The 14,936-nt window shown below is 37.1% G+C and overlaps 1 protein-coding gene across 2 annotated transcripts in view; it reads right to left on the minus strand.

Moving 5' to 3' along the window:
- The window catches only part of Dtwd1 (DTW motif tRNA-uridine aminocarboxypropyltransferase 1), a 35,552-nt gene that overhangs the window by 20,190 nt on the left and 426 nt on the right, over window positions 1-14,936 (minus strand). The window contains exons 1-3 of one of the 2 annotated variants that reach the window (XR_016539701.1): window positions 9,668-9,916; window positions 8,087-8,227; window positions 5,687-5,939 (exon numbers count right to left, since the gene is read on the minus strand). Coding sequence is in view for 1 of the 2 variants with exons in the window: in XM_090358437.1 (XP_090214563.1) it covers window positions 5,687-5,939; window positions 8,087-8,227; window positions 9,668-9,910 (637 nt within the window). In the remaining variant the exon portion in view is untranslated. Of the gene's footprint in view, window positions 1-5,686; window positions 5,940-8,086; window positions 8,228-9,667; window positions 9,943-14,936 lie in introns of those variants that run through there. The other variant, XM_090358437.1, reaches the window with a different exon arrangement.

The raw sequence follows: 14,936 nt of genomic DNA on the forward strand, positions 1-14,936 counted from the left end.
GAATAATACATCAAAGGAAGGAGCAAAAACATTAATACAAAAAAAGAAAATTAAACCTATTCCAAGAAGAAACCAAATGAAAGGAATTCTTACAGAATATATTTCAGCAAAAGACAATATAAAATAACAGAATGCTGAGCAGAGAGAACAGTAGTAAACATCTACACAAGTCCAAATAAATGTTGTCTTATAAAACAAAAATTAATAAATATATCTAATTTGTGGGCAGACAATATAACAAACAACAAAAATAAAGGGAACAATAACATTGTGAATGAGGAGACTGAACGAAACTTCCATGTACTCAGTCCTCATGTTGTTCAAAAGGACAAGTCAAAGTATTATTTGGCTTTGAAGTTTTTAAAGTGACACATGCGCAATTCTCTAAATGAATCCAGATAGGAATATTTAAAAATAGAATGAAAAAAAAATTTTCAGTCAAAGAAAAGTCAGGAAAAAGGAAAATAGTAAAGGAATGGGACAAGAACTAAAATATCAAGATAGCAAGAGATATAATACAACAAATATAAATAAATTTGTCATTTAATAACATAATCTAGGATGACCTTGGTAAGGTTTCTATTCAGAATTACACTGGAGGGTTTAGTTAATAAGTAAAAAGAAAAAAATTAGATGCACTGGGAACTAACAGTTCACACCTGTAATCTCGACAACTCAGGAGACTGACATCTGAAGTTTGCCAATCAAGGCAACAATATCCGTGAAACTCGTATCTCAGAAAAAGCTGGAAGGGGTGCTATGGCTCAAACTGTAGAGCACTAGCCTTCAGGAAAAAGCAGCTCAGAGACAGTGGCCAGAACTTGAGTTTAAGCCCCATAACCAACAAAAATAAATAAATAAATAAAAATTAGATGCTTAAGAACAGGAAAGAAAGAAATAAAATCAGTTTTTTCCCCCTTTTTTAAAATTGTATTTTACTGTTGGGGTAATGTTATAGAGGGGTTAGTTATATTTGTCATAATTTCTCTTCTCGAACATTGATACCTCTTCTCATGTTTTTGTCCCACTTCCCCTCCCAAAATCATTTTTTGTTATAAAAAAAATACAAAACAATCGTGAAATAAATTATTAGAAATAGTGTCTTTAGGTGGAAAAAGTGTCTTTAAGAGAAAAAAGGTATTAAACATAATACTCATTAATGGAGCTGGGAGCGTGGCCTAGTGGTAGAATGCTTGCCTAGAATGCATGAAACCCTGGGTTTGATTCCTTGGTATCATATACACAGGAAAAGCCAGAAGTGGTGCTGTGGTTAAGTGGTACAGCGTTAGCCTTGAGAAAGCCCAAAGACAGTGCCCAGGCCCCGAGTTCAAGCCCTAAAACAGGTAAAATAAGAAAAATAATAATACCCATTAATTCTAGCCTAAGATTTTTTTCCCAAAAAACTATGATAATTTGGGGCTGGGAGTTTGGCCTAGTGATAGAGTGCTTGCCTAGCATGCGTGAAGACCAGGGTTAGATTCCTCAGTACCACATATATAGCAAAAAGGCCAGAAGTGGTGTTGAGGCTCAAGTGGCAGAGCTCTAGCCTTGAGAAAAGTCTAAAGACAGTGCTCAGGCCCTGAGCTCAAGCCCAGGACTGGCAAAAAAAAAAAAAAAAAAAAAAAATTACGATAATTTAAAAGATGAGACAAACTACAAGGTATTTTGAACAATATTACCTATATTCTAGACTATATAAAAATTCTTATACAGCAATTAAAATAGAAAAATGTGACATGGGCATTTCACAGGTATTATTTGGCTATCTATCCACATAGCCAAAGAAAGAAAGAAAGGATGCTTCATCTAGTTTGTCACCAGGGAAATGCATATTAACAGAGTCATATACCACTTAATACAAACTAGATTGGCAAAAACCAGATGTGTAACAAGACCAAGATAGGAAAAATTATGAATCAATAGTCACTTCCATATATTAATGAGAGTACCACAAATTTTATCTATGAACTTTAGAAAAAATTTGGCATTATATATAAAACTGAAACTATTTACACTCAACAGTCCAGCAATCAATTTCTGAAGCAGCTTGTACATATGTAAAAATGTTTGTAATAGCATTACTTGTAGTATCAGAAACAAGCATTTTAACAGAATGAATAACTATAGGCTATTCACATGACTAGATATTATATAACAGTGAAAATGCATGAACTACAGCTACCATCAGGACAATATGGGTAAACTTCAGAAACAAACTGATGACTTTGGAAAGCAAATATAAAGAAAACAATGTGTAAGTACAAACCAAAGCAAAAACAGATTAATAGGGAACTTAGAATAGAGATGTTATGTAATAAAACTATAACCTAGAAAAGCAAAAGACAGACACACATAATTCAGGAGAATTGTCAGTGGAAACGGAAATAGGAATTCCATGGGGGAACACATAGAAAGAAGTTAACTGAACATATTGTGGTGCATGGGTTTTTATTTATGTGTTCATTTTTATCTTTATGCTCTAACTGTAGATATTCATATATATATATATATATAGTAATTTGTTTCAAATTACTTGCCATTTAATAATACTAGCCTCACTTTTAAAAAGATCTTTGTTAGGTGGCAGAAATACAGTTTAGAATAAAACAATCCAATCATGCCAATGATAGGCTTATTCCTTAACCATGCCACAGTCTCTATGGATAAAAATTCAATTTCTAAGCCAAAAGTGGTGGGCCATGCCTGTAATCCTAGCTACTCAGGAGGCTGAGATCTGAAGATTAAGGTTCAAAGGCAGCCCAGGCACAAAAAGACCTGAGACTCTTATCTACAATTAACCTCTAGAAAAGTGGGGCTTGGCTCAAGGGTAGGGTGGTAGCCTTGAGCTGAAGAGCTCAGGGACAATGCCCAGGCCCAGGGGTAGAGTGGTAGTCTTGAGTTGAAGAGCTCAGGAAAGTGCCCAGACCGAATTCAAGCTCCATTGACCCCCTATCTCCCCCCCCAAAATTCAATTTCTAGGGGTATTTAAGGGAATTTCTCTAGTAGCTTCTATCATTCTCACAGGCACATAATTTAGATCATATGTGTGTATGTGTACATACATTGGTACTAAGGCTTGAATTTAATGCCTGGGCTCTGTCTCAGCTTTTTCACTCTTGGCTGGTACTCTTATCTGTTGAGCCACAGCTCCATTTCTGGCTTTTTGCTATCTGAAGATAAGAGCCTCATGGACTTTCCTATTCAAGCTGGGTTCAAATCTCAATCCTCAGATCTCAGCTTCCTGAACAGTTAGGATTGCAGGCATAAGCCACAATGGTGCACGGCTACAATACCCTTCTTAGTGATTTAGGACTTCTCCCACAAAAGAAAATCATCTTTCCATCTTTCCTCCATATTTTCTCAAAGCTTCCTTTGGTGAATCATGAGGAACGTTAAGTCATTCTATATTTGTAGTTTTAGTCTGATCTTCCATGATTAAGTTAGGCATTCCACCTTTTAGTGTTTTATTCAGGTAGATAGTCTCACTTCATGTTTAATATTATAGGAATTTTGTTTATTTCATGAGCCACTTTTGTCTCCTAAGTAAAATTCTAAGTTCCCAATAACAATAATTTTAGAAGTTGGTTTACTTGTCCAGGTAATACAACTAGAAATTTAAAAGATAGGAGGTGATACTGTCTCCCTCATTTCCTTATAAACTTACATAGTTGAGGTTTTCTCAGCAGTTCCTGTAAGATTTAGAAAAAAAATTTTTTTTAGTGGTGTTATTGTTGGTGCTTTGGAAGTGATTTGGTGGCTTGGTTTATGAGAAGGCAAGAGAACCATCATCCAGTTGGTATGAGGCTGTTGCTAACAGGTTCAACCTGGGAGACCTTCTCCCAGGTTATTGTTAGAAATATAAGTCATCTAGAAAAGAAAGTTCGAGACACTTCACCAGAATCTGAGCTGTGTTAAATCAGTTCCAAGCTAAAGTGCAGCACATGTAACTAGCTTAACACATTTTGTACCTTTGAGATGCTGCTGCATGGAATGAAGTTGTTTTGACAGCCTGAATGTTCTCTGTTTCTACGTATGAAGAGAGGAAGCAGAGGACAATACAGAGCATAAGACCCTGAAAAATTTTGCTGCCAGTGTCTATAGGGAAACAAATCCCTAATGCTCTGGGTTTTTTTTGAAAAAGGGAGAGGTAGAGCTGCCAGTCACATTCCTTTACATGTTTACGCCTCAGTTCGAAGATGTTTTTTTCTTTCTGAGCTAGTTTTCCTTAGAATTACCTTATATGGTAATTGAAAGGATCAAATGAAAGATCGTAAGTGAAAATCCTTGAAAAAAGTATAAGTAGAATTATACTGGCAATATTCAAGGTCTGTTTGTGCTTGAGGTTCACCTAAAATCAGATTTATCCAATTTCTGTTATTCCTTCCCAATCCACATAGCTTAAATCAATTTTGTGCCAGATCACAACTTTTACAAGGGGATTCGATTCCTTTAATACCATGAAATACATTTCTAAGGGCAGACTTCCCTATATGTCCTAATTTGATCCCCACCCCTCCGGTTCCTAAGCATACCAAAGGGAATAATTGGTGCTTAGCACATATTATCTTTATGTATGTGAAATACCAACAGGGTTTTAAAAACCCCTTGACAGGGGAAACTACTGTTTTGTCCAACATTACAGCGATAGTACCTCTGGATGTGTTACCAGTGTCAGAATAGAATACTATTAACAATTATACAAAAACAACAGATAAAAACTAGAATAGTCACAGACAACTCTGAATTTATTCTTATATGTAATTATCCTAAAGCATTGAACAACCTTAAATTGAGGATTTTAAATGCTGTATTGTCAGGAGGGTAAAATCTACAAAAGACATTTTTGCATCAATTAGGGACATTTGAAGAAAGACTGCATATTAGATATCGTGGAATTTTTGTTAATTTTCTTAGAAGTGCTAATGGTATATTTATTATGCAGGAGACTATACTTATTCTTTTTAATTTTTTGATAGTACTGGGATTTGAACTCAAGGCCTAAAATTTGCTAAGGAAGCACTCTATTCCTCTAGTCCTTTTACTGAAACAAGGTCTCTGAATAGGTCTATACTTGGACCTAAAATCCACTTCCTTGAAGCTTTTCACCACAGCTAGAATGTCAAATGTATGCAACTGTGTCCAGTTCAGGGATGAAAAGTGGCTGCTCAAACTTTTTTGTTTAGGCTGATAGCAAGCTATGGTTCTCCTAATTTCATTCTTCTAAGTGGTTATGATTATAGGTCTGAGACTCCAGCAACCACCCATCAATATGAACTTATTCTTGGAAGATGTATACTTAAGCATTTGAAAGTGTTACAAGGCTGTCATTTGCTTTTAAATGGTTCAACCAAAACTATAGGTGATATATAAACATGTATCTATAGAAAGGAAAAAAGAAAATGTGGCAAATGCTTGTGGTTTTTCAAAATAAAAACAGACAAAAGAGAAAAAAAAGAATGTTTAAAAAGGGAGGGGGGAGCGGGAGAGTGCTAGCCTTGCACACACAAAGCCCCGGGTTCAATTCCACAGTACCACATACACAGAAAAAGCTGGAAGTAGCACTGTGGCTCAAGTGGCGGGGATGCTAGCCTTGAGGAAAATGTGTCCAAGGACAGTGCCCAGGCCCTGAGTTTAAGCTCCATGACTGGCACAAAAAAATAAAAAGAATGAATTTTCTGTTTCTTACCTTGAAGTCGCTCATCAGTGAATATTTTGTTTGTTTGGTTCCAGGTGCTATCTATAAAGATAATTTTTTTCAGTATTGTGCCTCTGCTCTCATTCAACTCACAACCCTCTTGTTCTTCAGTTTTTTTGCGTTTAATAGACTGCTTGTCAGGGTCATCATTTTTGCCTTTAGCTTTACTTTGAATCCGTTTTTGTAGGTGAAAAGAAATATCTTGTATTGATATAGACTCAGGTCCAGGAAAAACAAGTGCCACCTAAAATGAAGAAACTGACATTAGACATATGCTAGTGTGATATGCAATATTAATGCTGATTCACTTACAATTTTTAGGAACAAGCCAGTATGTTGGCTCTTGTTACAGATGGGCCTTCTCTCTTTCTCTCCCTCTCCCCCTCTCTCTTTCTCTCTCTATATATACATATATATATATCACATATATAGATATATATGATAAAGTATTATTTTTTCCTAATTATATATTACCATAGTATACTACTGAAAAACATTACTTCCAAGTAAGCTATACACTGATTAACAAAGCCATATTAATATCTTAAACCAAAAACTGAAAATATCATAAGATTAAAAAGGTAAATTACGGGATACTTTACAGAAGAAGCACTGAAAACTGCTCAGTGTTAAATGTCACTTTTGCTTAAAACAAAGAACATATTGGATTGATGAGAAAATGGTCTAAAGAGCCTTTATAGATATTAATGCCAGGCTTGAACAGGGTCATACAGGCATGGAGACAGATGCCTGTAATCCTGACAACACTTGGCAGTGGATCTTGAGTTCAAAACAAACCTGGACTATGATAACAACAGCAATAGTAATTTACAATGTAGTATGTTCTATTTAATATAAGTGCTGTCTAGCTGACTGGAAAGTAAATACAAACATATTCCTGGATCAAAACTGCTAACACTGGGGCCAGGAGTTTGGCCTAGTGGTAAAGTCCTTGGAACTCGGGTTCCATTCCTTGGTACCACATATAGGAAAAAGCCAGAAGTGGAGCTGTGGCTCAAGTGGTAGAGCTCTAACCTGAGAAAACCCAAGGACAGTGCTCAGGCCCTGAGCCCAAGCCCAGGACTGGCAAAAACATGCAAATGCAAACACACACGCAAACACACATGCAAATGCAAACACACACACACACACACACACACACACACACACACACACCAAAAAAAAACAAAAAACAAAAAAAAAAACCTGCTATCATTGACACAATTTTCCAAATAAGTTCAATCAAAAATGGTTTGTGGAGTAAATGAGTATATTAATTTTCAAGTTTGTTTCTAGGTGACCCTCATTCACTAAAGCTTCTGTGAAACCTAAAAGATTTACAGCTTCTTTCTAAAGCACCCAAAAACTTATTGTTTGACATTTATTGCAAATATACTATTCTGGAAAGCAGACTACTATCATTCCACCAATGTGACAATTCCACCCTATGTGAAAACCAATTGAGAATGTAGAAATGAACAAGGGTGATTATCTGAGCAGCCAAAAGCAATATTAGAAAGGCTGAACAGTAAAGCTCTTGATTCAGGGAGAATTCTTTTCTTTTTTTTTTTTTTTTTTTTGCCAGTCCTGGGCTTGAGCTCAGGGCCTGAGCACTGTCCCTGGACTTTTCTCAAGGCTAGAGCTCTACCACTTGAGCCTCAGCACCACTTCCAGCTTTTTTCTATGTATGTGGTACCGAGGAATTGAACCCGGGTCTTCGTGCATGCTAGGCAAGCACTCTACCACTAAGCCAAACTCCCGGCCCCTCAGGGAGAATTCTTAAAAATCCTTTTTTTCTTTTTGCCAGTCCTGGGCTTGAACTCAGGGCCTGAGCACTGTCCTTGGACTTTCTCAAGGCTAGAGCTCTACCACTTGAGCCTCAGCACCATTTCCAGCTTTTTTCTATGTATGTGGTACCGAGGAATCGAACCCGGGTCTTCGTGCATGCTAGGTAAGCACTTTAACTACTAGGCCAAACTCCCAGCCCCTTAAAAATCCTTGTAACTTATTCTTTTCTTCTTTTAGAGACATTCCAACCTTTTTTATTTGGTCTCCCAGTATAATATCAAGTTAGATTTTCTGTATGTATAAAAATAGAAAATGGAGGAAGAGGAATAAAAGCAGGCAAGGATGGTAACATTGGCAAAAGGATAAAACCTTGAAGAAATAAGGCATAAAAAATGAAAATAAAAGCCAAAACTGAACAGAATAAAGCAGCATAATAGCATAGGATCATTTGAACTGTGAAGAAACAAGTGGAGAAAACAGTATGTGTAATGTTATGTAAGAATACTAATTTTTAAATCCATAATGTTCAAGTAAGCGCAGAAATACACTCAAGTTTTAGTTTTCATATTCAATATGAAGAACTGTAATAATTAAGCTACTCACTTGATGGTCTTCTTCATATTCTGGAATGCAAGGGTATGTGTAAATATTAACAAACTCAGGTGCTAAGATCTTTGCATGTATAGCTGTACTTTTGCCATCTGTTTCATTTCGATGTTTAATGATGTCAATCTTTAATGGTAGCTAAAGCAAAAAAAAATTTAAAGATACACAAATAAAAACTTCTCATTTTTAGTCATACAATTCTTTAGTAAACTCAAATTACTTCCTCAAAACTGCTAATCATTTGCTAGAACAATTATTTTCAACTCACTGAGTATAAAATCTGCTCTTAAAGCTAAGATTCCAATGGCATTTTCATCTAAGTTATTTATATGGGTATTGAGTCCAACTCCTCACATTTCAGTATCCATGCCAAGAACATTTTTTTATAATACCTATAAACTCTAGGTCTGTTTATTTTATGCTATTTTAAAAGGAAATGCAAGTTTGACCAATTCTTCAAATTTCAAATTCAAGCTGAAATTCTGTTCTATCTATATCCTCTTAAGTCAAAGGTATTTTTTATAATGAACATCATAGTTTTCAGCACCACATATTAACAATACAAATTAGATTACCAACAGGAAAAAAAAAAACAGGAATAGAATAGGGCAAAGGTGTAACTTTATCTCACAAATAACTGAAAATTATCTGGCCCAAGCTTTCACCTTAATGGTCATTTGAGTTAGGCCTTACTTTTTATTTATTTATTTTTTTTATTCAATTGTGGGGCTTGAACTCAGAGCCTGAGCACTGTCCCTGACCTCTTTTGCTCAGGGCTTGCACTCTACCATGTTGAGCTACAACTCCTCTTCCAGTTTTTGTGTGACTAATTAGAGATAAGAGTGTCAGGGGCCTGGGCGCTGGTGGCTCACGTCTGTAATCTCAGGAGGCTGAGATCTAAGGATTGAGGTTCAAAGCCATTCTAGGCTTGAAACTCCGTGATACTCTTTATTTCCAATTAACCACCAGAAAACCAGAAGTGGTGCTATGGCTAAAGTGGTAGAACACTAGCTTTGAACTAAAGAGCTCAGGGACAGCATCCAGGCCCAGAGTTCAAGCCCCACAACCGACAAAACAAGAGTCTCACAGGGACCTTAATGCATGGACTGACTTTGAACCATGATCCTCAGCTCTCAGCCTCCCGAGTAACAAGGATTATAGGAATGAGCCACCAGAACCCAGCTTAATTTTTTTAAGCTCTCTTTATTTATGCCTAGACAAGTATTCGGCCATCATTATGGAAAGGAGAGACGAGTGACAGTCCCACACTGTAAGAATTCCTGAGTAATAGCAACTGCTCCTCCAAAAAAAAGTTGCTTGGAAACTGATATACACAACAGTATGTCTGAATCTTAAAATAAGTGCTCTGAGAAGACAGATGACAAAGAGTACGTAGTGTTATGGTCCCACTGACTGCAATTCTAGAAAATGCAAACTAAAGTGATAGATACTCAATGGCTCAGTAGTTTTGTTCAATACAATTTTTTACCAACATGAGGGAAAAAAAAACATCCATTATATGAGAGTAGGCACAAGTAAGCCATATCTTTACTTTGAAGCAATGAAGTTCTTCCTCACCTTCACAAGTGGAATCTGTTCAATAGGTACGTTTTCGACTGGGACGTAACATGTGTAGCAGTAGAACATCCGAGAACCACCACACTGGAGACACCTGGATCTCCCACTTTGCTGAGCTTTTTGAAGAACCTCTTGAGATGCTAAGCACAAGTTTTGAAGGGGTTCTTCTGACAGTTTGGGGTCTACAACGTTTGAATTCTTTTCTTCACTTTCTTTAGTATATACAGATTGACGGAGAGACATTCTTCCTTCAAACCAAAGTTTAACAGCTACTCCTACAATATATAAAACAGACGTACTGTTACAAGAGAGAAGGTGACCGGGAGTTTGGCCTAGTGATAGAGTGCTTGCCTAGCATGCAAGACAACCTGAGTTCCATTTCTCCATACCACATACATACAAAAAGCTGGAAATAATGCTGTGACTCAAGTGATAGAGTGCTAGCCTTGAGAAAGCCCAAGGACATCGTTCAGGTCCTGAGTTCAAGCCCCAGAACTGGCAAAAAAATAAATAAAAACAAAGGCGGGGGGAAGAAGAAAAATTACAAATAAATGTTTTACTCTCCCCCCCAAAAAGGTCAATTTAATTCATAACTGTGTGCTGTTCTTCATATTAATGGTATTCTTTAATAGATAAAATTTTAAAAATTTAAAAAGCAATAAACCCGAGATGGGAAATCAGTTTTATACTTGGGCTATTTCTTCTACAAACATAGAAAAGTGCCATCTTAGAAAAATTATATCAAATATAAAAAATTATAACAAACATAAAATTTAGGCACTGAAACTCAAACTCCATTTTTATATTATCATTTTTGCTCCACAAATGGCAATTTTGCTTTGTAAATATTAGGAATTCAATGATTTTATGTTTTTAGCAACCAGAAATATAGTAAATTCTGTCAATGGAACTGACATTATATGGCGTGACATCAAATTTCAAGTTGAACTCTAATGAAAATATAAGTTTGAAGTTACAGCAATCACGGTCATATATACACATACACACATACATACATACATACACATACACACACACACACACTTCCATAATTCAATCTGAAATTGTTTCTGGACCACAATTCAATCTTAAATTGTAATCTTGAATTGTAATCTTGAACTCTTCAGGAGGGAGTCTGCTCCACACTCTGAAGGAGTGCTGAGATTCTCCATCCAGTCTATTAGCTCTCCTCCCTAGACAACAGTTACATTAAAACCAAAAACATGAGAAACCTGAAGACTTTCACACAGCATAACAAGCACAAGTTTGCAGAAAGGAACTTAGCTTCACATTTGGAGGGCAACAGTCTTCAACTGCAAAAGAGATGAAGCCCCTAGCTAGAGAACCTCCCATACTTCCTAGATTTATAGGGTGTTTTTGTTGTTGTTTTGTTTTTTTGCCAGTCCTGGGGATTGAACTCAGGGCTGGGGCACTGTCCTTGGCTTTCTCAAGGCATCATCCTTCCTTGAAAAAAATATTAAATGGAAAGTTATTTTATTATTGTACTTTTAGAACTTAAAAACCTGTATGTGTTTGTTCGTGTATTAAATACACACTTCAGAAGCAAAAGAAATTCTGAGAGTGCATTAATGGTTTTACTCTGTAAAATTTTATAACTTCTAAGATCATAAGTTTCACCTTGTGGGATATCCTACAAATTATAATTGGTAGTGTGTGTGTGTGCTTTTTCAAGGAAGGATGATGGCTGCCAATGCATACCTTGACTGTAAAACACCTTTCGAAGAAGAAAAAAACTGAGGCCCTATTGATTTGACATGCATTCCATAGCAGTAAAATGATTCTCTTACTATAAACCCTACAGTAATGGGGTGTTAAACTACGATACTCCAGGCACTTTGAGGAAAAACACAAATGGGAGAAATACTGTGACTCCAATAGGAAAATTTTTTTCTGTGGTCATCTAAATAGAAAGTGTACAAAGAGTCCAGGAATATAAATGCAACATAACTTGGCAACTAAATGTTTGTGACGCTATGAACATAATCACTTGTGAACATTTCTTTTTCGAAATTATAAATTCCAACAAGCCTGAGGCACAAATAAAGATATGTAAAGAAAAAAATGTCTTTCCTGAGGGAAAAGGAAAATGTGCTCCATAAATTTACCCAAGGGAAAAAGAAAAAAAATACAGTAAATATTCCTGCTGTATACTAATTATGCACAGATTTATATGAATAAAGTTCATCAGTTGGAAATGGAACTGTGGCTCAAGTGGTAGAGTGCTATCCCTGAGTGATAAAGCTAAAGGCCAGTGACAAGGTCCTAATTTCAAGCCAGCACAAAGAAAAAAAGAAATGAAGCCCTAAAGTTGCTTAGAGAAAGTATATTTGATGGCAATGGTCTAATCCCTTCTTCCAGACTCACAAATTAAACACATTATCTAATGATTGCCATTACCAATCACCTGCTTAAAAAATGGCTTCCATTTTTTTTTTTGCCAGTCCTGGGACTTGAACTCAGGACTTGAGCATTGTCCTTAGGCTTTCTTCAAGGCTAGTGCTCTACCACTTGCACCACAGCACCACTTCTGGCTTTTTCTATGTTTGTTATAATGAGGAATCAAACTCAGGTATTTGTTCATGCTAGGCAAGCACTCTACCACTAGGCCAAACTCCCGGCTGCTTCCATCTTTGTGAAGATGCCCTTGATGGAGAGTACAAGATATTTCACTGCTATATTTTGATCAATCTCAGGAGCACATGTAAATCTTGTTTCTTATCTATAAGGGTGAAAAAAAAAACAGACTCCCAAATTTTTTATATATCTCAAGTGCTTTGTGCAGTCCATCTACAGTTCCAAGAAAAATAAAAAAAAAAAAACTTGAGAGCTTATGTGCCCCAGAAATCAGAAGTTCTTTAGCCAACAAAGTGTGAATTATTCCAAGCCAACAGAGTCCACACAGATGGGCTAAATGTAGTTCTCCAGGACACCATGAGAAAACAATGTGGTTGTCTAGTATTCTGCAGAAAACAAACGGTAATATTGGAGATATTCTAGAATCTACAAAGTGTATTCTCTTGAGATATCTTAGAAATAACCCCCAATTCATGGGCTGGGTATGTGTCTTAATGGGAGGATGCTTCCCTAGTATGCATGAATCCCTGGGCTGGACTCCTCAGTACTACATAAACAAAAAGAAGCTGGAAGTGGGGCTGTGGTTCAAGGAGTTGAGTGCTAGTCTTGAGCAAAAGAAGCTCAGGGACAGTGCCCGGGCCCTGAGTTCAAGCCCTAGGACTGGCAAAAAAAAAAAAAAAAAAGAAGTGTATAAATAGTTTTACGTACCATGATTGAAGGCCTTCAAAACATGTCTATTAGCACCACATATACGAGTGCATATATAGCTGGAGTTGTGGGGTTAAAAAGAGGCTAACACAATATTCTTTTTTTTTTTTTTTTGCCCCTGGGCTTGAGCTCAGGGCCTGAGCACTGTCCTTGGACTTTCTCAAGGCTAGAGCTCTACCACTTGAGACTCAGCACCACTTCTGGCTTTTTTCTATGTATGTGGTACCAAGGAATAGAACCTGGGTCTTCATGCATGCTAGGCAAGCACTTTAACCACTAGGCCAAATTCCCGGCCCTAACACAATATTCTTAACAAATAGTTTTAGTATCTTGATAACATAAGATTTGTTCTGTAATTCAAATAGAAAATGTAAATTTTACTTTCTACCAAAAAAAAAACTATACACACTAAATGCATCACTCTTACTATGCACATAACCTTGTTTTTAGACTCACAATCATGATTCCAACCTAGATTCCCTACCAACTTCCTCATGAACTAAGATACTCAAACTTCTACCTCTTAAATGCTTATTATCCATGTGTTTGCCATGGTGGGGGAGGGGAGAAATACGTTCCCTTTGCCCTTCAACTCTGCAAAAAACCAGAATTCTTTTCTCAGATCATCTGCACCAGATTCTTTTGCACTAGGAAGACAATAAATACTTGTTAACTGAATCAAAAATATTTGGGGAGGGGGGCCTGGAGTTTGGCCTAGTGGTTAAAGTGCTTGCCTAGCATGCATGAAGACCCAGGTTCGATTCCTTGGTATCACATATAGAAAAAAGCCGGAAGTGGTGCTGAGGCTCAAGTGGTAGAGCTCTAGCCTTGAGAAAGTCCAAGGACAGTGCTCAGGCCCTGAGCTCAAGCCCAGGACTGGCAAAAAAAAAAAAAAAAATATTTGGGGAGGGGAAGATTCCTCCTATTCACCTCACTACAGAAATACCTGATAAACTATCTTTATGGACTTTGGCAGCTTGGCAATTTTTCTTACCCAAAATGATGGGAAAGGCCCCTTCCTACCTTTTTAACTCACTTCCCAAAAGAATATTATCCAAAACTCCTTCCTTATGTACTGAGGCTCAATACTAGATACCATTGTTCCAAATTTCTTTTCTACAGGTGTTTGTTGTTGTTGTTGGGTGTGTTTGTTTTGTTGGAGCTTGTCCTGGGGCTTGAACTCTGCACCTGGGTGCTATCACTGAGCTCTTCTGCTCAAGGCTAGCACTCTACCACTTGGGTTTTTTTTTGGTTTTTATTGTTGTTTGTTTTTGCTGGTTAGCTGGAAAGATGGGTCTCATGAATTTTCCTGCTCCAGCTAGTTTCAAACTGCAATCCTCAGATCTCAACTCCTGAGTGGCAAGGATTACAGGTGTGAGCCACAGGTGCCAGGCTTCTGCAGCATTTTTAAGAGCTGGTTACATAACATATACAGATCCCTTGTTTTAAAACTATGATGCAATCTTTTCTAATATATATATATATATATATATAATGTATGATTATTAAAGGCCTTTCCCACAGCACCTAACAATTGGCAGTGTAGATTGTTCCATTGTTTTTCTTGCTAGGGTCAGACATAGCACTTAGAGGTGGCAATCTGTTGTTGTTGTTGTTGTTATGGGGCTTGAACTCTGGGCCTGGGTACTGTCTTTGAGCTCTTCAGCTCAAGGCTACTGCTCTACCACCTGAGCCACAGCGCCACTTCCACAGGTGGCAGTCTTAAAAGCATCAATTTTACCATCCAGCTTCTTGGAAACTGCACGTCAAATATGTATTACTCATTCGTCTTACAAGCCCCCAAAATATCTCTGATAGCAGATACAAACCCCTTTGCTTATTAGGTAACCATATTCTTAATATCTTAACTGCCCTAGCCCGAATGGCATATTCCAGTGTTCACTTTAGGTTTTGCTGTGACTAGCAATCTCTGCTCAACTACCACCCCCATCCGCACTCACTCCAA

This window comes from Megascapheus bottae, chromosome 25 (assembly GCF_031878675.1).
Source record: "Megascapheus bottae isolate mThoBot1 chromosome 25, mThoBot2.hap1, whole genome shotgun sequence".
In the NCBI taxonomy this organism is placed as follows: Eukaryota; Metazoa; Chordata; class Mammalia; order Rodentia; family Geomyidae; genus Megascapheus; species Megascapheus bottae.